We start from the raw sequence: 20,849 nt of genomic DNA on the forward strand, positions 1-20,849 counted from the left end.
ACGGAGCTGCCCCCGGGATTTTGTTCAGCTGGTCTCCCTGGAGTAATAGGTTTTCTCCAGCAAAAAGCGAAGCTACATGGTGCTCAGGGACCCTGGGCACCCACCCCGCCGGGGGCAGCACCTGGCCCGTGGCTGGTACTCCCTTGCCCCAAGCCCAGGGGCTGGAGTGGAAGCCTCCCCCGGGGCACCCAAGGCCCCTGGTCCCGGCAGCCGGGGCTCGCGCGGCACCCGCCGTGGACGAGCCTCCTGCCCTCGCTGAGGTTCAGGCGGCCTCCCCCGTCCCGCCACGCACGGCCCCGCGAGGAGTGGAGTTTGCCAGCATCGAGCGAGGGCTGGCAGGGCCCCGAGGCTGTGATGACTACCCTCAGGGCTGCTGTGGAAGCCTGTCCCTTCCCCCCGACCCGGCGCTGGTCCTGGCCTGGCCGTCGCCCCAAGGCCAGGCCTGTGCTCCTCGGCCCCAACTTCAAGGTCCCTCCTGAGAGCTGGACCCAAACTCCCCCCCCTCATCCCCTCGCCTCCTCCCTAGCCCTGAGCACCCACCTGTGGCCTCGAGGAGGCTGTTGGCAAATGAATGAATGAATGAACGAACTGGGCAAGGAGGCGTATGATCACCCCCACCCCCACCCCCACCCCGGGGAGGCACCTCCAGGAACCTCCCTACAGCCAGAACCTGGCACTGAACACAAGACAGAAAACCATCAGCAGTGCTTATAATTCTTCTTTAGAAACAAACAACCCCCCACAAAACACAGAACTGCCCATCCCGAACCAGCCAAGCATGTAACAGGGTAGCGGTTGGCAGGAGAGAGAGGCGTGAAGTCACACACGTCACCGCGCGACATCGTGGTGGGCGGCTGGCGTGGCTGGGACCCGTGGAGCAGCTGGGCTGTGCGCCACTCCCGCGATGAATAAACACGGTGCCAACAGCATCCCTCACACTAGTGAGACGTGAGGACGAAACAAAGCAGAACGGCTGCACGCCTGCTACGCCAAAACGTGGCTTAAAAAAAAAGTGACCCACGAAGGTGAACGCTCAGGACACTTGTCAGTAGTGTGGTCGGGAGTGGAGTCTCTGCCCCAGAACAGACACGCCTGCCTTCTAAGGGGCGGGCGGGGGCCCTGGGCTGCACGGGACCCCACAGCCCCAAGAATCACAGCCTGGGCCCACAACCTGCCTTCCCACATGCTGTGGAGAGCCACGCTTCAGAACGACCTCTGACCTTTCAGTGCGCAAAGGGGCCCCGTCACTCCTGCAGGGCTGGCGCCACCCCACTTCCCCAAGATGCACGTGGTGGGAAGGCCACTGCAGTCTGGACAGGGACACCTGGCTCCCTGCACTCTGCCAGGTCACATCCAGAGCCAGTGGTGTGACCACGATGCGTCCTAAGTGTTGCCCCGACACCCTGGAGGCAAAGAGGCCAAAATCTGCTCAGCGGTTGCTGGACCCCCGCGGAAAGGCAGTGGGCAGTGCACCCCAGGCAGCACCCTGCCCGCCCCCTGTGCGAGGGGCTGCGGTGGCTACGATGGCCAGTCTCCTCCTGAAGGGGCGCAATCCCACCAGGCAGGTAGTACAGCAGCTGCGGGCCCCATTTACAGGTGAGAAAACTGAGGCCCCAATACAGAAAGTCTAAAACCAGGTCTCTGACCGCCTGGATGACATTCTGCCTTCAGACGTTGAGCTGAGCCCCTAGATGCGTGGCTTACAGCCCCAGGACAACTGAGTTGGTGAGGAGACCTCCGTGGATGTCGGTCCTCCTCACACGTCAGGAGCTACAGGTGGGCAGGGGTCTCCTGACCAGCACGAAGAGGGAGGGGTGGACACGTGGCCACCTCTGTTTCAGCCTCAATGCCCAGCCTGGCCCCCCGCAACAAGCTGCTTGTCAGGTCTCTCTGGGCCCATCGGACCATGCGGGGCCCCGGAGCCCAGGTGGGTGGCAGTGGATGGACTGGCCACTCGGAGCTCACATGGCCCCGGGGAAATGGCTACAGCTGAGCAGTGAGGCTCGATGCCCAAGGGCTAGTCTCATCCTTCCCCTGGTGGGAAGGTCAGGGGTCAGAGACCAAGGCAGAGCCGCCAGCGCCTAAGAGGGGCCTGGAGGGAGCCGATCTGACCTTTGGTGACGCTGCTCCCCAAGCTGACTCTGTGGACAGTGACAGCACAGGAAAGCCAGCCGGTGGCCAGGCCAGAGGAGCTTCTGGGCCTCGGCTGCCTCCCCTGGGGAAAATGCTATGGGAACCACAAACACAAAAGCCTGCGAGCACAGCCTCTCCGGAGGGGAGGGCGGGTGTTCCATGCTGGTCTCAGCGGGAGCCAGACCCCCTGAGTCAGGTGGCCTTCAGAGCAGGTGCAGTCAGAGTGCCGAGGCCTGGACTCGAGCTCCCCGAGCCTGGGACAGGTGACAGGGGCGGGGACAGCAGCGCCTTGGCCAGGAGCTGAGAGCCAGCCCCAGATAGCTGGCAGGGCTGCCGTCCAGCCCTCGAGGCCCGGGAGAGCTGCCTTGCGGGAACACAGAGGAGAAGCCCACGAGGGGTCACGGCGTCTGCTTCCAGATTTCAAGTGTGAAGCTTTCAAAGGACTAGAGCTTGGCTCCAAAACCGATGCAGAACTGACCTGAAACAGCACTGCCCACTTGCCCAGCATAGGAGCTGCTGGAAGCTTCTGGCCTTTGCTCAGGCTGGTGTCCAGGGAGAGACTGTACAGTCAGGAGTCCAAAGGTGTCCTGAGTGACAGGGTCTAGCCCCCAAGCTGGCCCCGATCTGCACGTCCCGGTGGGAGGTCCGGGGTCTCCCAGCTGCCCCTGACTTCCGCTCGGATCCCCCTGCCCGCGGCAGGCACCAGGGCACCACTGTCGATCAGCCCAAGGCCTTTCCTTCTACAAGCCTTTCATTCAGATGTTCTTTCTTTTCTGGGGGGGGGAAGGGAGCTAGCGCAGGTCTTTAAGGCAACGAGACACGAGCACGTGGGTTAGTTTCACGCAAGTCACTACATCTACGGTAACAGAGAAATGGCAAAGCCCAAGCGCGTGTGTCCAGGCCCCCGTCCAGAGGGTGAGGCCGAGCCCGGAACACTGCCGGGGGTTCTCAGAACCCCTCCGTTCTCGAGACGTGCCGGAACCTGGCGACAGGATCTGGTCCCTCTGAGGCACATTGTGCTACGGGTGGCATTAGGGGAGAAAAGACGCCCCCCCTCCTCCGCCAACACACGTTTCTTTAAAAAATAATCATCTTGGTGGCGTCGACGCGACCTAAGGTTAAGTTAAAACAAAAATAATAAAGGGACTTCCCTGGCGGTCCAGTGGTTAAGACTCGGTGCTCCCAATGGAGGGGGCACAGGTTCGATCCCTGCTCGGGAAACTAAGATCCTACGTGCCGCACGGTGCGGCCGAAAAAAATAAAATAAAGTTAAAAAAAAAGTACAAATACACAAAGGTGAGAAGGGAGAAGGCCTGATTCGGCAGGAAGCCCCGCGGCCTCCTCGGTCCAACATTCCCGCCTCCACGCTCGAGAGGTATCCACGGACATCCGTCTTCTGGGACTAAATTCGTACCAGGGTTCACAGTGGCCCGGCCGCCACCCCGGGGGAGGGACGGTGGGGGCCCCCAGCTGAGCTGCCTGGATGATGGAACCGGAGTCGCTTTCTAAGGGGTGGGTGGTTTAAAACAATCTCTGCGTTTTCTTTCCGGCAGCTTCTCAGATCTTGTCGCTTACGTCTCCTGGGGAACCACATGCATGAGCTTCTGGCAAAGGACCGTCGTGGAAACTGCCAGGAGAAGAGCGGAGTTACTTGGGGATCCTCTGGTCCCGGGCCTGGGGGGTCAGGGCAGCGAGGGATGTGGGCTCACCCCGCCCCGTCCTGATGCGTCCTGAGGTTGTAGGAGAAGCCAGAAAGCCAGAAATTTATGTGGAACCTCCCAATTTGCGTGTGTGCGCGCACATGCGCACATCGGGCCTGCAGGCCTCCTGAGGGTTACGTTACTCAGGGAGGTGTGGCCAAGGATCCCGGCAACAGGCAGGTGCCGGCTCCACCCCTCATCCCGGTTCAGACCCCAGGACCATCGAGAGACGTAACTAGATGGTGGCGCCCCTGCTGGAGGCCTGTGACACCACACCTGGGCCACCGCCTGGCAGACCTCCAGGACCGGCAGCCAGCACGCCCACCGCGGTCCTCAGAGGGGCTGGAACAGGCGGGTGTGCTGGCGCCCAGGTGAACCCATCACCCACAGAGCCTCCACGAGCATCACTCGGGAGAGATTTCAGAACGGAGGGGCCCTGCTCTAGGCCCTTGGTGTGTTCTGACAGCTCTTCAACAGGGACTACAGTCCGGGCTGAAGGCAAAGCTCCAGCAACATGATGGGCAGCGTCCTGGGCCCCGGGCAGGTGCCCATGAGAATTCTGGGACGGCTACCCTGGGATTTTGAAGCCCACGCAGGAGCCGGTCACACTAACAGAGGTCTCGGCACAGGGTCCTGAACCAGGCTTGTAAAAGAGCCCTGTGGCCACAGTGCAGACCCTGTTTTCTCCTCCTCAGCCGGCTGGGTTTAAGCTGGCGGCAGACGGGGATTTCGTTACTTGGCAAGAGCGGCCTGGTTTTCTGGAATCCCTTGTTCTGAGATTAGCTGGTGCGCAGCTGAGCGCCTTACCCGGAAGCACGTAGGCCAGGTCGCCACCAGACACGCCCAGCTCGGTCTGCTGGGCCAGGGCCTCACGCGTCCCGACCCGACCCCCCGCGGACCCCCGGCCGTGGGCACTGCCTGCCGCGCCGCTCCCGGCCAGGTGGGCGGGGCGGACCCCAGGGCGGGTGGAGGAGGCGCGGCCGGGGGAGGTACCCACAGATGCTCTGCAGCAGCCACTTGGGCTTGTTTCTCCACCAGACCCCGAGCAGGTAGACGGGCAGGCCGCTGAGGGTGATGGCGAAGCCGATGCCGCACTCCACGGGCGTCTTCCAGAAGGAGACGGCGATCAGGAACAAGCAGGCCAGGGTGAACGACGCCGGGAGAGCCAGGTGGACCTGGGGAGGGGACGCAGCTGACACGGGGAGCGGGGCCTCCCCGCCCGTCCTGCCCAGCCCTGGGAGCACGGCGCCCTCCCTGTGCCCCCGCCACAGCCGGCCTCGCCCTTGGGCCCACCCAGCCCCTCCCGTGGATCCCCCCGGACAGCCCCGCGCCCAGCTGATCCTTCCGGATCCAAAAGGGCCCGACCTCCCGGGCTGCCACACTCGCCGCGCAGCGTCTCCAGGGTTTACTAGGGCCTGAGGTTCCCCTGGGTCGTGCTGGCCTCTTGAGAACCTTGTTCTCCGTGTACCCACCTCAGCACCCAGCGCTGGGCAGTAACTACCCAAAGCCCAGCTGGTGCTGGCGGGTGAGCTGGACCAACCAGGCTTCCCAGGTGGGGGAAGGTGGGCCCCCCTGGTTCCCACATCGCAGGGCGGGACCCCGGCCCCGCCCCTCACCACTGTCCCATGGTGTTGGGGCAATGCCTCTGGGAAGGCCGTGGCCACCCGCTAATAGGCAAGGGGCGCCCACCTTCTCAGAGAGTCCTTGCGGATGGACTGGACCACAGGCTGCGTGGCTGCCTGGCAGACAGCCCCGCCCACACAGGGCCCGGAAGAGGCACCCACAGCACAGCCAGAGCCCCAGGGACACTTGTCCCCTGTCTGCACCCACCGTGCCTCCTGCCAGGCGGCCTGTCCACACCCGGAACCCGCCCTCTGTCTACACCTTGGCAAGAGATGCTGGGGTGAGCGAGGGTCCCATCAGGTCGGCCCTCATGCCTGCTCCACCCCCAGCTCCACAAGGACAGGCCTGCTCCCCACAAGCAGGGAGCAAGGTGGTCCAGGGCACTGAGGTCGCCGGGTCCCCTGGCGGAACCTGTCCAAGACAGGAAATCTGGTCCTGGCTGGCATTGCAGGACTGCCCGGTGGGCAAGGGGCCCTTGGACAGGCGCCAGCTGCTGGCCACACGCCACCAGGACGGGATGAAGGGCAGGAGCTGCCGGTCGGCAGCCGCCACGCCACGGGCTCTGCCCTCTCACTCCGCCATGACTGCCGGGGGCATAGCTGACGTGCTCACCAGGCCGCCCCAGCAGGGGTGTGACCCCCTTTTTGGAGAAACAAGGTCGCCCTTGGGCAGCTGTGCCCAGTACTGAGTTTATGAGGACACAGAGAGCCGACCTCAGGCTGGGGGCATGGTGGGCAGCCTGGTCCCGAAAAGCCTCCATTCACTCAGGGGCAAAGTCAGAGGACGCGCCCCTCCCCAGACAAGGTGGGGCCGTCCCCTCCGCCCACGTGCAGTCTGCTCACGGCCACCCCGGCCGCCCGGGGCCGCAAGCTGCTTACTCCTGCTCCTCTCCTTTCGCTAGAAGATAAGCTCTGGGAGGATTAGGTGCTGGGGGTGGGGGGTGACTATCGTGTCCTTTGACGAACCCCAGCACCTAGAATCAAACAGTCATCAGTAGAACTCAAGGCTTCTCACCAGGGCCCTTGGAGAAGGGTGCCCTGAGCTCCGGCGTGCAGAGGGGACGGAGGCCCGCAGAGCGACGCTGGCTGCCCGGGCACCCGTGGGGACCGCGCGGACCCTCACCTTGATGGGCCGCTCCAGATCTGGCTTCTGGTAGCGGAGCCAGATCATCCCGATGATGGCCAGGGCCACACAGAGCCAGTTGAAGAAGCTGAAGAAGTTGATGACGGAGAAGATGTCTTTGGAGAAGGCGTACAGCAGGGTCATGACGCACTGCAAGCACGGGGATGGGCCGTGAGCCGCCGCCGCCGCCGGGACACACCTGGCGGGCGGGCTGACCGCACGCACCCACTCCCGTCTTAAAGGAAGATGTGGTCTGTGGGACACGCAGGCCCTCACGGCAGAGGAAAGCGCTGACGGGGAAGGGGCCGAGGCGCCTGGATTTCAAGCGCTGATGGGGAAGGGGCCGAGGCGCCTGGATTTCAAGGAGGGGCCACAGGCCACGCGCTGCCCTGGGGGGGGGTTTTGCCTTCACACGCCTCCAGGTTGTTTCTGCTTCTTGTTTCTCTCTCTCTTTTTTTTAATAACCACCATGTATTAATTTTGGAATGAGAAACAAAAACCCATCCAGCGCCCTGTGGAGTTCGGGGGAGCGTGTGGCGAAGAGCACGACGTGGAGACACACTTCGCGCTACAGCCCGTCTCACCTCCACCTTGGCCTCCGGCCCGCAGCCCGGTGACACTAGGCGGAGCCGGGACGGCGTGGCCACTCCCTAGACTCCCTCTGCAGAGCCCCCAACAATCCCCGAGGGACACGCCCACCCTCCACCTCGCCCCGCCAGTGACCCCCGCCCCATGGAGGGCGGGGACTCACCGTGAACACGAGCGAAGGCACGGGCGTCAGCAGCTGCGGGTGGATCATGGAGAGGACGGAGGGCAGGTGGCCCTCCCTGGCTCCCACGAAGAACAGCCTGAGGACAGAGGGGAAAGCGGTCGGCCTCGGCCGAGGGACCCAGGCAGGTGGGGAGCGGAGGGGGCCTGTGCTGAGGACCGGGCTCCCTGCCGTGGGCCTTGGTGTCCCCCACGGAGCCAGCTGGCAAGGGGCCCTGTCACCTCCAGCCCCCCGCAGGGTTCACGTGAACCCACGAGAGAGCCTGGACGGACACAGCAGTTGTGTCACGTCTGGGCAGGAACGTGCGTTATTTCTGTGTCACTTGAATGTTTTGACAGCTATGTTATTACTCAAAGTAACAAAAAATAGAGCTCTCCGAGAGCACGCGAGAAAGCCACACGTAGCAGCCCCCAAGCGCAGCCCCGCTCGCTCCACCGCTCTGCCGCCAGAGCCTGCGTGACCGAGGGCGGCGGCCCTGGCGGGGCTCACCTGGAAGACGTGAAGAGGGACCCGTTGACGGAGCCAAAGCAGGACAGACCCACGAAGACGGGGATGATCCAGGACATGACGCCCAGGTGGTAGTTCCCAAAGTCCTAGACGGACGCTGAGCGTGAGCCCTGCCCCGCGACGCCCCGACTGCCCCACCTGGCCATCTGCAGGCTCCTCACCGCCCCCCACCCCCGGGCTGGCCCACACACAATCCCCTCCCCGGGGGCTCAGTATTTATTCGGAAGGTGGGACAGGCCTCTGAGGTGGGGCTGGAGGTCCGTAATGGACTCAGCCCCTCGGCTCTAAGAGCGACCATCACTGGAACCACCACAGACGTGCCAACTTAAAACTGTCCAGGGTGGTCTGGGCACCAGTGCTGCTGAAGCTCCCTGGGGTCCCCACGTACAGCCAGCGCCCTGCACCTGCTGGCAGGCTTGGTAAAGCACCAGCTCAACCCCTCTGAGTAGGAGCACACTTCGCAGACGAGGGGCCCGGCCTGCTTCTCATCGTGGGCTCGGAGGGCCGCGGCCGGCTCTTAGCGGCAGGTGGCATCTTACCACGGCCACAGCCTCCGACGTGAGCATCTGCTCAGGGGACAGCGTGGTGAAGTAGGCCAGGTTCGTCAGCACGTACACCAGGGTGACGATGGGGAGGGAGATGATGATGGCCAGGGGCAGGTTTCTGCAAGGACCGGGCGGGTACATCACCAAAATGAAGCCCACGACAGGGCCGGGCCCGTCCCTCGCTGCAGGGGAAGCGGCACGTGACCAGCAAGTGGCTGGAAGGTGGCGCTTGGGGCAGGGCAGCTGTGCAAACCTGGGCCAGCGACTCAACCCTGCCGGCCTCCACGCCCCCATCTGTGAAATGGGCTTCCTGCCCATTCTGAGGACAAACCTTCTTCTAGATCACACGGCCCCCATGATCCTGACCCCAGGGGCTCTCCCGAGAGGCCATGCACTGCTTTTGTCGGGGGCTGGGCTGAGCCCAAGGATGGGCTCTTGGACAGAACCAGGCTTCTTCCTTCTCTCAGGTGAAAATGATAAAAACACGCGTCTCTGTTCGCATACATACCTGTAGGGGTTAATCATCTCCTCTGTGACAAAATTCAAGTAATTCCTAGAATTTAGAGAGCAGACTTTTATTATACGTTCCTCCCTCAGCCATCGGGAAGAAAGAATGCAGGTTCCACGGGGAGTCCGACCTGGCTGCCCTGGGCTGGTGGAGAGGGGACGCCCACACCCCCAGGGACGCTCCCTCCCTCCTGGTGAGCAGCTGGGGCCATGCGGGCGCCTCCTGAGATGGCGATGGTCCTGCCCCTCCCAGCGCCATCCCCCCTGGGAAGCAGCACCGTCCCTGAGGTGTCGGCAGAGGTTTATCTCGGGGCCCCGTTCTCGGGGGCAGGACACGAGCCGAGAACAGCACTGCTATGAGGGCCCCTCTGTGCTTCCTCGGGAAGCATGGGGTTTCCTGCCCCTGCCCCGTAGAACTGCCCGTGGATGGCCGAGAGGTGTGGATTTCTGGACACTCTGGGGTCTGGCATGTGTGCCCCAGGGCCCGGATGTTCCAGAACCTACCATCCCCCGTAGGCAAAGAGGCCGCTGTACAGCGCCAGCACGATGTTCCCCACGTCCACTTTGGTGCCTTCAAACGAGGACTTGGGGTCCAGATTGGACATGTTACCTGGCAGGGGCCAAACAGACAGATAGGGATTCTGGGTTAGAAATCGTGGCACGGAGGCCAAGCCACAAGTTCCGAAATGTTCCTGGATCAAAATACAGTAATGGACAAAAATGCAACAGATTAAATGCACCTGTGAGCCCCCAGACTCCCAGGGGCTGGGGCAGGCAGGCAGGGTGAGCGCGGTTCTGCTAGGTCTGAGGCCCCTGTCCCCGCCCACTCGAGATGGGGAGGGCAGCTCTGCAGACCCCCGGCCAGGCGGACACCCAGCGCCCATCTGTGCCTGTGGGACAGGATGCCTGGGACGGGCGGGCACCGGGGTGGGTCTGCCTTGCCTGGGCTGCAGGGCGCTGGGCGCCTCAGAGGACGCTCCCTGCAGATCTCAAGATGCGGCCCAGTCAGGGCACCTGGGCTGCGTCTCCACTCTCCCCCTCAGTGTTGGGAGCCCAGAGCTGCTAAGCGTAAGCCAGGCTTCTCGTCTGGGCACACGAGCTCCCGAAGACGACCTGGACCCGCCCTGGGACGTGGCTGTACCCGAGGGGCTGCAGCTGGTGAGGGGCGGTGGGCTCAGCTCTGTTCCCTAACGCAGATGGACGTACTGGGCTCTTGGACACAGGGGGTCGGCTTCTCTGCTGACCATTTCCACCCTGAATGGCCCCAGGCGTCCTGGGCTTGTGGCCGTATCGCTCCAACCTCTGCCCCGCCTTCACTGGCACCTCTGCTGTGGCTCCTCTGGTGACCCAAAAGGACACCTGTCATTGGACTTAGGGCCCCCCTAACCCAGGACGATCTCAGCTCCATCCTTTCCTTAATTACACCTATAGAGACCCTTTTCCTGAATAAGGCCACATCCACCGATTCCGTTGGACATGTTTTGGGGGCCACCACTCAACCCAGTATGGTAGACGTGAAACGTGGGGGCCTTAGAAGGGTCCCTGGCTACTAGGACAGTGTCTGGCCCTTTCTGAGGCTGTTACACCATCTGTGAAATGGCCCCATAACACCCAGGCCCAGAAAGACTCGCTCCATAAGGAGGGACCAGCCTGCCAGCCAGGTGCCGACAGACACGGGCAGGGGCTCGGCCGGACTCCATGGGGTTTTCGTTCCTGGCTCCCCGGCTCTGGGTGCGGCCGTGACACAGGCCCCATGGCTCTGGATATGAGGGTCTGTGCCCCGTGCTGCTGAGAAGCACATGGTCCAGGACCCGAGGGACCAGGCTGAGACGTGACCCTGGGGCTGCTACATGGGTCACTGCCGCCCGTGGCTGGAGGATCTGCAGGTCCCTCGGGGGACGGGGGGACGGGGGGATGGAGGACGCCATGCCTTCCACAAGGGCGATGGCCTTGGTCACCCCAGGAACACAACACGGTGACGGTATGAGGAGGTTGAAAAGCGGACCCGTGGCAGGGAGGCTCCCATAAAACGCCGTCATCCTACCCAGTCGAAGCCTGCACTTCAAGGCAGCACTCATTTCCTCTGGCAAACGCCGCTGGGGGAGGGGAGGGACCCCAACTTCCCTTCTGGGTCCAGATGCCCTGGATGCCTGGACTCTGCCCGGCAGGTGTGCTTAGGCGTGAGCTGGGAGAAGGACTCAGGACGCAGGAGGTTCCTTCCGCTCCCCAGATGAGGCCGCGGTCTCGTGACGAGGAAAGGCTCCAGGGAGCCTGGCAGCTCACCCAGCCCGCCACCCACACGTGACCTGTGTTGCAGGCCCGGGTCCTGAGACCGCCTGGTCACAGGGGGGTCAGCAGGCTGGTGGGCGGGGGCAGTGCACAGAGCCGGCTCAGGACAGGGCACCCCAGCACGGCACCCAGGGCCTGGCTGCTCCCCATGGCATGTTCTGGAATGTGCCTTCCTTTACATCTGTGAGGAGGGGGAGGGGCATCTGTCCCACAAGTTGGGGAAGCTGAGGCTCAGGCCACCTGCCCACGGACCTGCGTCTGGCTTCCTGAGCAGGCAGCCGCTCCCAGACGCTGCAGCTGCTCCCGTGACCCCAGGTCTCGGGAAGACCCTGCACCCCTACAGGGTGCTGCTGCTGCCGCTCAGGGTCTCGCAACTACTTCTGGAACATTGAAGGCCTTTCACAGCAAGGGCTCCTTACAAGTAAGGCACTTGAGATTTTCTCCTCAATCTGCACCATTTCCCCATCAGGACATACTTCAATCTCCTGCTTGTGCTTCAAGGGGAACTGCTTTTCGCACATGCTGGAAGATAGATCTTGGTGCAGCCATTAAAACTGGCTCCCAGGACTTCCCTGGTGGTGCAGTGGTTAAGAATCCGCCTGCCAGTGCAGGGGACACGGGTTCGAGCCCTGGTTCGGGAAGATCCCAGAAGCCGCGGAGCAACTAAGCCCGTGCACCACAACTACTGAAGCCTGCACGCCTAGAGCCCGTGCTCCACAACAAGAGAAGCCACCGCGATGAGAAACCTGTGCACCTCAACAAAGAGTAGCCCCCCGCTTGCCACAGCTAAAAGAAAGCCCGCGTGCAAAAACTAGGACCCAATGCAGCCAAAGATGAATAAATAAATAAATTTATTTAAAAAACCCTGGCTCCCACCTCGAGCACGATCTGAATTAGTGACACTGTACACACGTGTGTGCATGTGCACGCACCACGGATACACGCACGTGCACGTGTGGGCTAGAGACACGGCTATGCAGGAGGACGGCCTGTGCTCTTGCTGAGAATAAATTCAAGGCTTGAAATACAGGCTGGGGTTACAGAACCACCGTCTTCAGCCCCGAGGCCCGGGAAGCCTCTGTTTTCATCAAGGGGCGCTGCGCTAACGGCTTGGAGTCCTGACGTAAACGCGTCATCGCCCTGAGACGGTGGATGGAATTCCTGCTGCAGAACGGTTATTTCCTGGATTTAGAGCGACTTTGCAGCCTCTGAAACCCCAAGAAAATACTAGCTGCTCTGGCCCAAACGCAGACTGAAGACTCTCACGGGCTCCACTGGGGGCCTCCACTGGTAGGACAGGTGTGGCCGGGCCGTCCTGCTGGGAGCTCTCTTGGTTATCCGGGGCCTCATTCCCTGTCTACAAAGCACCCGAATGCCCTGGAGGAAAGTGGGCATCCAGGTGCACAGAGGCCAGCACACCCCCTGCTTCTCTCCTGGCACGGTGGTGCAGGGGGCAGGGGGTTGAGGGGGAGCTCCGCCCGGAATGTGGCTGCTTTGGGCTCCCATCTGCCACTGCAAGTCCCTCTGTGCTGCCCCCTCCCTGTCACCTCCCTCCTGCCGACAGCCAGCGCCCGATTGGGTGCACACGTGGGCCCCCTCAGCAGAATTCCTGGGTCTGTCCAGCCTCCGTCTGAGCTGGAGGGCCGCCTGGATCAGACCCGCAGCCGGGCTGGGCACCCGACCAAACGCTGGCCGAGCTCTGCCCTCCTCTCCACGGGCGCCTTGGAATGGGCGCCGGGCCTGCTGGCTCTGCAAGGCACTTGGCCCCGGGACCCCCGGGACAGGCACGGCTCGGGGGCGCCCGCCCGGGGACAGTGGCTCCGCCTGCCCGTGCCGCCCGGGCATCCTGTTGGGGCTGGAGCCCTCACAGCAGGGGGGCTTGCAGAGGTCTGGAGAGCTGGGGGGCGTGCGCGGCACCTGCCTGGTAGTCTCCAGAGCAGTAGAAGAAGCAAGGGAGGCAGCCACACCCCACGGAATGATGTGTGTCCGCAGCCACTCGGTGCCTGGCGGCCACCGCAGGGGACACACAAGAAAACCCCCTGGGAGGGCAGATCAGGGCAGATCCCAGACCCCGCACGGTGGTCTCAGCCACCCCCGGCCCCAGCAACCAGGGGACACGGTGATGGGAGACACTTGGGATTGTCACGGCTGGGGGCGTCATCCAGTGGGTGGAGTCTGGGTGATGTGAATACCCGGCAGACGAGACGGCCAACACAGCAGACAGTGCCGGGCGGGATCCCGCTATAGACGGTGCTGGCAGGTGCACGGCTCATGTGCTCGGCCGTCCCCCGCCCCGGACCCCAAACCGGAATGCCATCCTTGTTAAAAACACAGAGGTCCACATGCCAGCCAGACACGGGATGGATGACCTCGTTAACACCCTACCCCCGCCCATGACCGCCGAGCTCCCCACTCCAGCTCTGTCCTCATGGGGCCCGCAGAAGGCAGGCAGGCAGAAAAGTCATCACGATGGACAGATGAGGGAGCGCAGGCCCTCCCGCAGGGGCTGGGGGTGTGGGTCCCCTGGGCCACCCCGTCTCTGGGGCTTCCCGGCAGGCCTCAAAGCCGCCTCTAACTTGCTCACTCAGAAGGTGATGCCACCTGGGGTGGGTCCCGCCCCCAGGCTCACCCGCGGTGCGGGCAGGCCCCGAGGCCGCTTCATAGGGTCTGCCCATCTCGGAGGGCCGCGGGAAGGTGGAAGCTAGCGCAGAGCCGCATCCTGGCTTCCCTGGCAGCCTCGGGAACCAGGGTGGCTGGGGTGCGGATGTTCACAAGGCCCCGGGAGCCGATTTCAGGGAAAGCAGCCCAGCCCCCTGCGTCATGCAGGCAGAGCCATGGCAACCCTCGACCCGGGGGCGCAGGGCACCCCACTCTCAGGAGCTGTGCGCGTGGGGACGGGACCAGGAGCCCCGGGGGGTGTACCAGCCCCTCTGAATCAGGGGACAAGGGCTCCTCCTGGCGTCTGCGTCCCCCCAAGGTCCTGCCGGGCTTACGCCACACTCACCAAGGCTTGGCCTGGGCCCGGGCATGGGAACCCACAGTCTCTCCATGCCCAGCCTGGAGATGGCAGCTGGGGGCAAGCTGGAAAAATGCCAGAGCCTCAGGGTGACCAGGTCGCGCCCTGCCCAGTGCTCTCCCTCCTGCCTCTGCCCACGGGCACTCCTCCTAGGACGCTGACGCTGACTGTGAGAACGTCATTCCCCGAACCAGGGTGGGCGGGTGTCCACTGTGCAGGAACCTTCCACCTGGTCCCTCCTGAACCCTCTGGGGTTCCACATAATGGTTGTGTATGTGGTGGAGCGCACTGCACAGGGTACCCCCAAAGTTCATGTCCCCCTGGAACCTCAGAAGGTGACCTGCTCGAAAAGGATCTTTGCAGATGTAATCAACGCAAGGATCTCAAGGTTGAGACCGCGGACGAGGGTGGGCCCTAATTCCCCGAGAGCGTCCTTGTAAGACACAGAAACACGGGGGCCACGTGAGGACAGAGGCAGAGTGATGCAGCCACGAGCCCGGGAACCACTGGAGCTGGAAGAGGCAAGGACGCTCCTCCCTCCAGGTTCCAGAGGGAGCGCGGCCTGGTTTTGGACTGCCAGCCCCAAGACTGTGAGGGGGTAACTGCTGTCGTTTTAAGGCCCTGGTCTGTGTCCTGTGCTGCGGCTGCCCCACAACACTCCCTGTTTCCACTGTGCCTTCACAGGCATGGTCAGGACATGCCACAGCCGTGGCCTTGGATCCCACCTCACCATCACGGGCCAAGCGAGCAGGTGCTTGGCCGTGGGACTGAGCCCCATCTGAGAGTCAGCTCTGTAGGACCCCTGCCCTTAGCGGGTCTCCTGCTCCACCCAGAGACCAGGCACCCTTGGGAGGCTGCATCCCACAGCTGGCTTGCCGCGGGTCCCTCTTTCCCATCTCCACACCCCGGGCTGAGCGCACAGTGTCTGGTGCCTATTCTCCGCTCTGCCTCGGGGGTGGTGGTGACGGTGCCCATTCACCGTGGCCAGCGTCTATCTCCGGTGTCGTCCGTGTTTTAAACTCCTGGAGGAGCTGCCCCGGGGCCTCAAGATCAGCTTCAAGCCTCAAAGGACCCTCTCTGCACTGCACAGGCTGCAGAGACCCCTGGGCACAAAGTGTGCCCAGCACAGGGCTGTGTGGCTGCCGCCCCCGTCCTGCTGCGGCCCCGTCCGAGCAGCTGACCACCCAGGGCACGGGTGAGCAAGGTCGGCAGGGAGAGAGCCAACTTCCAGGCCTTTGGTCTCATCCCCGAGGGCAGCACAAGCAAAGCATGTGACTTCCCACCTGTGATGACTCTGGACTCGGAATCTGCACAGAGCCACGCAGGCGACGGCAAGGCCTCAACTAAAAACAATCAGAGCACCCGGAGGGCTGCCCTGGCGGCGCAGCGGTGGACAGTCCGCCTGCCGATGCAGGGCATGTGGGTTCCCCGGTCCGGGAAGATCCCACATGCCGCGGAGCGGCTGGGCCCGTGAGCCATGGCCGCTGAGCCTGCGCGTCCGGAGCCTGCGCTCCGCAACGGGAGGGGCCACAACAGTGAGAGGCCCGCGTACCGCAAAAAAAAAAAAAGAAAAAAGAAAAGAGCACCCAGAGGAAAGAGACACCCGCATCCAAGCCCTCCCGCGGTGGCCGAGGGGTGCCCATGTCTGCCGCGCGACCTGCTGCTCTGGGCACTGGGTGAGGAGCAGATTGGCCTGCTCTCCCCCTTGGCCCCGCCCCTGTCTCCTGGGGCACAGGTGACCGTGGGGAGAACTGAACCCCAGTCAAGGCCTGGGGCCGCTGTGGCCACTTCACACATGGGGACACCAAGGCTCTAGCAAGCGAAGGGCCCTGCTGAGACCCAGACCCTCCCAGGACGAGGGTCTCCTCCCTGCCCCCCAGTGCTCTGGCCACCTGGCTGGGCTGCCGAGGGCCTTCCCCACCAGCTCCGGACACCACCCTGGGACAGGACGCAGGGCGGACCGTCCCTCGAGGGAGCTCTTATCCCCGCACACAGTGCCCATCGTCACAGGCCTTGTGGGGTCATGACTGGACCCCGACCCTGCTACAAGCCGGGCAGGGTTGCGCCACCACTGCTCTGTGCCCTGGGGGCCCACTAACCTAAGAACTAAAACACACACTGTCAAGTGACTCCCAGCCTCGTCCCAGCCCTGGGGGCACGCTGGCCTTCACAGCTCCACCGGGGCCTCCCCACTGCCAGGATCCCCTTCGGCCCAGGTGGACTCCTGCCACGCCTGCCCTAGGTCACTCCATGGCAGTGCCCAGACACACATGATCAGCACAGGGGCCAGGAGCCTCCACGCCCAGGTCTCCCGGACACGGGGGCCTACGTCTCAGCGCCAGGTGACCTCACAGGAACTGCCATGGAGGCCAGGGCCCGGGGCCGGGCCTCTCGGTTCCCCCTCCCGTGAGCTCCCCCCGGGGGCACCCTTAGCCTGCAGGGTGACACCAGCTGCTCCAACTGCTCCAGGAGACGCCGGGGGCCCGCCCGCCGCAGGACACAGCCGAGCAAAACCACAGGTCCCATTGTGTGTCCTCCAGGAGGGGCCGGGGCTCAAGGGACGAGCCTTCCCCACTCCCACCCTCCAGTCTCGGAATGGCCTGGCCTCGGGCCGTGGGCCTGCTGGGTGTTGTAGGTAAAGGGCCGACAGAGAGAAGTCAAAGCGGGCACGAAGTGCCCCTCTGCCCACCGCTGTCACTCAGCCCTGGTCCTCGGGGCACCCCCCCCACACCACGCGCCGGGCCTGCTTCTCTCTGTGGCCGCCCCTGGCCAAGCCTCCGCCACCCACACTTCATTGCCACTGGGCTCTGAAACGCCGGCCTGATTTCAGTGCCCCCTGCTGAGAAGGCTGGGGAAGGTGGGGGGATCCAGAGCCCTCGCGTGGTGCCAGGCCCCGCATGCGTGCCTCCCCCGGCCTCCGGGCCACCTGAGCCCCTCCCGGGCCCTGCAGAGCCAGCCCCGGTCACACCAACTCTGAGCCTTCATCCAGCCGTCCCTCTGGCCCTCAGAAGGGCCTTCCTGATCGGGGCCGAGCCCTGCCTGCCCGTCTGCGAGTCTCCTGTGCACATGTCTGATGTCCGCACACCAGACACAGCGCGAGCCCTGGACGGCAGGGCCGAGTCCTCAACTGGGTCTCAGCACAGAGCCACACCCGGGGCCTCAGAAAGTTCTGGTGAAGGAGGACAGGAAGGCGGGCAGGACTGCCCACGAGTCTCACTGGCAACGAGGACGAGGCCTGGAACAGAGGCCTGGAACCTGGACCTGCCGGGCTCCACGCCCCAGCCCCTTCTGCAGCCCCCAGGCCCCTCTGGGCACCAGGCAGGCCAGGCGGGGCCAGGCACTGGTAAAGGGCAGAGACGGCGCGTGGGCGGGTCTGCGAGATGGGGGTCATGTCCTCCAGATGCACCGTGGCTCGCGGCCAATCTGGGCACCATCACGCTGAGCCCCTGCCCGAGGGGTCCTGGCCCTTCCGCCAACATTCAGCATGGGATCCTTGGGGCAGCCGCCCAAGGGGTAAGTCAGGCGACTCTCGTGGGGAAAGGGTTGTTTTCACAAAGTGTCCTCTGCAAGGGAGGGCATCCATCTGGGAGGGAAACCAGCGGACAGGAATTTTGCAGACACTGCACTGCCTCCCAGGTTCAGAAAGGAATGGCTTCGGGGGGGGGGGGGACGTTTTCGATGGCAGTAGGATTATAAACACGTTATGTATTCAAGCTGAACAAAGGCGCTTTGCTCTCCCTGCTGAAATTTGTTTTTACAAAACTCCGGCCCCCCTACATTCTTCATCAGCCTGTATCTAATCACACCAGCCAAGCAAAACCTGCACCAGCAAGTCCTCTTCAAATGACACTGACGTGCTCCCCAGCTAGACCGTCTGGTGGGCGCAGGATGGATTTTTCCTCCTACCCACTGGTTTCCACCCATAAGCTCTCAGTGGCAGGGAGTCCCTCAGCTCCCTTCGTGCTCCCGTCAGCACTCCTGGTACCTGGAACCCAGCCCGGCCGGGGTCCTCCAGACAAAGTCTTGTCTTCAGGAAGATGCTGGAACCTGAGCTCCCAGGAAGCCAGGGGACACAGAGGCTGGTCTCCCCGCTCCCCGACACACGGGGCCACGGGGGTGGGGGTGGCGCTGCTCTGTGTCGTCACGGTGACCACAGATCTGTGGCAGCCACGCACAAGGCTAGCGTGGGCCTGCCATCCAGCCATCCTGGAGAAGCCAGTACCTCCGTTCACCAAGAGACACCCTCGAGAATGTTCCCGACAGCACCCCTCTCAGTAGCCAGAAACGGGGAGACTCCACCTGCCCACAGCATAAACTTTGCGGCACATTCACGAGAACGCGGCCCAGCGGGAAGGCACACTGCCACCAAACGCCACTGCATCGGCGCCCATCATGGAGGGGTCGGCATGGCGGGCAGCCATCCACAGGGCACGGGGGCCCTGCTGGGGGCTGGGGGCACGTTCCCGTGTGGAAGATCCAGCGGCACCGGCAACAGCACCTCTCGGCCGTGCTGCTAATGCAGGAGACGTGTCGCCAAGCTCTCCCCACGAACCACCGCCCACCCCGGTCACCACCAGGCCCACCCTGTGTGGGCAGGACAGTGGCCTCTGCGTGGCGGACCTGTTTCTCCTGCTGCTCTGGGATGGACGACCCGCCAGGTGATGTGCAGCCCACCTAACTCAGTGTCAGTGCTTCTCCCGGGACCGCGTGATGCGCCGACTCCAGTGACACCCGTTAGCTAAGGCGGTGGATTTGGGGCGGGGAGCTCAGAGACGGGGACCCCTCCCCCTCCCCCCACACGCCCCCAGGCTCAGCAGGGCCTCCCGGGACGGCTGGGAGAGCCCAGGGGCTGCACTCACCCTTCCCGATCTGGATGAAGCCGAGTAGGATGATCAAGGCCAGCGCCAGGAGTTTGGCCGCGGCGAAGGCGTCCTGGACGCGGGTGGCGGCCTTCACGCTGTAACAGTTGACGGCCGTGAGCAGTACTGTGGAGACAGGGGCAGCGAGTGAGTCCCGCGGAAACGCGGGCAGAGGGGCCGGCGGGGAGAACCCCAGCCCTGAGGTCACAGGCTGAGAGACAGCTGTGAGCCCAGGTGCCCCCCAGGCTGCCAAAAAGGCCTTTTTGTCCTAATGAATGAATTTCAACACGTCACCGCCACCTGAGTCCCTCCTGCAGGAGCCCTCGAGGAGAGCGCTGTGCTCAGAGCAGGCTGAACGCCCACACTGCCATCTTGGGGTGGGGGGGTGCTCAGTCACCTTTCTGCTCCCACCTGACACTTCAGCACAAGTGTCAGGCTCTCCCACAGGCACCCAAACTTCTCAAGGTGGGAACCCTCTCTTCAGAGGGTCCCCGTAGGATCCCACAGGGGCACAAGGGGTGCGGCATCAGCCTGACAAGTCCGGGGGGGGGGTCCACGGGGGCTGAAGGAGATGCACAGCCCAGGCTCCCAGTGGAGAGAATAGCAAACGAGCACGAACTCTGCGGCTGGTGTCACAGCAGATACTAAAGACCCAAACTCCATGCCAGTCACCACCACGGGAAGGGAGAGGAGAGATGGGGGGGCGGGCAGCTAAGCCAGGCTCCCCAAATGCGCCGACACACGCAGGCCCCGCCTGGGACCCCAGGGAGACCCTCCAAGTCCTGAGCAGAGGTGGAGGCAGCGCTCAGTGTTCAGGGGCCTCGCCAGCAGCCCCTCTGCAAACTCACCACAAAACAAAATGAGATTAAAACAAAGGCAACAAACCAACACTCAACACCCGTGCCTTCCTACTCGGTGGTTCCTACCTCTCGGCCGAGTCGCACGTGGAAACACGCACGCCGTGAGGCCAGCGCTCCAGTGCCCACGCCACTGCTGATGCCAGCTACCCAGGGAGATGGCCGGGGCGCAAATGGGGCCTTTTATTCTCGGCAGGCTGGCGGTCGAACATTAACCAGCACAGCCTGGACCCAAGGGAAGGGCGTCTGTCCACCATGCCCCGCACACACCGGCTTTTCCCAAGGGCTGCGGTGGGTGAGAAAGTCTGGACCGGGCTTCTGCTCCAGACAGAACCAACCCCGGGCTGGCAGATGCCACATGGCTTCTTCCCCCAGCTAAATCAATTACGTGTACTTTTACAACGTGAGGGAAAGGCCACAACGAAATAAATCCACGCTGTTTAACTAGATGAGACCTGACAGTTCAGGTGTGAGGAAAACAGGACATGGCCCCCTGAGCTCTGGTTAGGACCGGGGGCCCACACTGCACCCCACCCACGCTTAGCTCTTCCAGAAATTAACTGACACCCAAATACCGCCCCCGCCCCATCACTTTCTCTCTGCTGCCCTAAGCCTGGCCGACGCAGCGGCTGACCACGACTGTTCGCTACGCCCTCAGGAAGCTCAGGCTGAAAACTTTCAAAACCAGTTGCTTCTGGCTGCTACCCCTAAACTGAAACCCTCAGATGTTCCCAGACCAGATACGAAGGCAAAGAGCCACCTGGAGGGGCCCGCACTCATGGGGACCCGGGCCGAGGCTGCACCTGTCAGAGGCTCGTGGCAACATGAGCTGCCTCAGGGTAGTGGCGCTTACACGAGGCTGTGAGCACGGGGGGACAGGGTATCCCTGGCACAGCACTGAAGCCACCTCCGGCAGCAGGAG

The 20,849-nt window shown here is 63.4% G+C and overlaps 1 protein-coding gene across 3 annotated transcripts in view; it reads right to left on the minus strand.

Moving 5' to 3' along the window:
* Positions 1 to 703: 703 nt before the first annotated feature.
* Positions 704 to 20,849, minus strand: part of SLC7A5 (solute carrier family 7 member 5) — a 32,941-nt gene continuing 12,795 nt past the window's right edge. The window contains exons 2-10 of one of the 3 annotated variants that reach the window (XM_060130421.1): positions 19,071 to 19,196; positions 9,411 to 9,516; positions 8,908 to 8,952; positions 8,394 to 8,517; positions 7,837 to 7,940; positions 7,330 to 7,426; positions 6,579 to 6,666; positions 4,831 to 5,008; positions 704 to 3,760 (exon numbers count right to left, since the gene is read on the minus strand). In XM_060130421.1, coding sequence (XP_059986404.1) covers positions 3,691 to 3,760; positions 4,831 to 5,008; positions 6,579 to 6,666; positions 7,330 to 7,426; positions 7,837 to 7,940; positions 8,394 to 8,517; positions 8,908 to 8,952; positions 9,411 to 9,516; positions 19,071 to 19,196 — 938 coding nt within the window. In that variant the 3' untranslated portion in view covers positions 704 to 3,690. Of the gene's footprint in view, positions 3,761 to 4,830; positions 5,009 to 6,578; positions 6,729 to 7,329; positions 7,427 to 7,836; positions 7,941 to 8,393; positions 8,518 to 8,907; positions 8,953 to 9,410; positions 9,517 to 19,070; positions 19,197 to 20,849 lie in introns of all 3 variants that reach the window. The other 2 variants (XM_060130420.1, XM_060130422.1) reach the window with 2 other exon arrangements.

The sequence above is a fragment of the Lagenorhynchus albirostris genome, chromosome 19 (assembly GCF_949774975.1).
Source record: "Lagenorhynchus albirostris chromosome 19, mLagAlb1.1, whole genome shotgun sequence".
Taxonomy (NCBI): Eukaryota; Metazoa; Chordata; class Mammalia; order Artiodactyla; family Delphinidae; genus Lagenorhynchus; species Lagenorhynchus albirostris.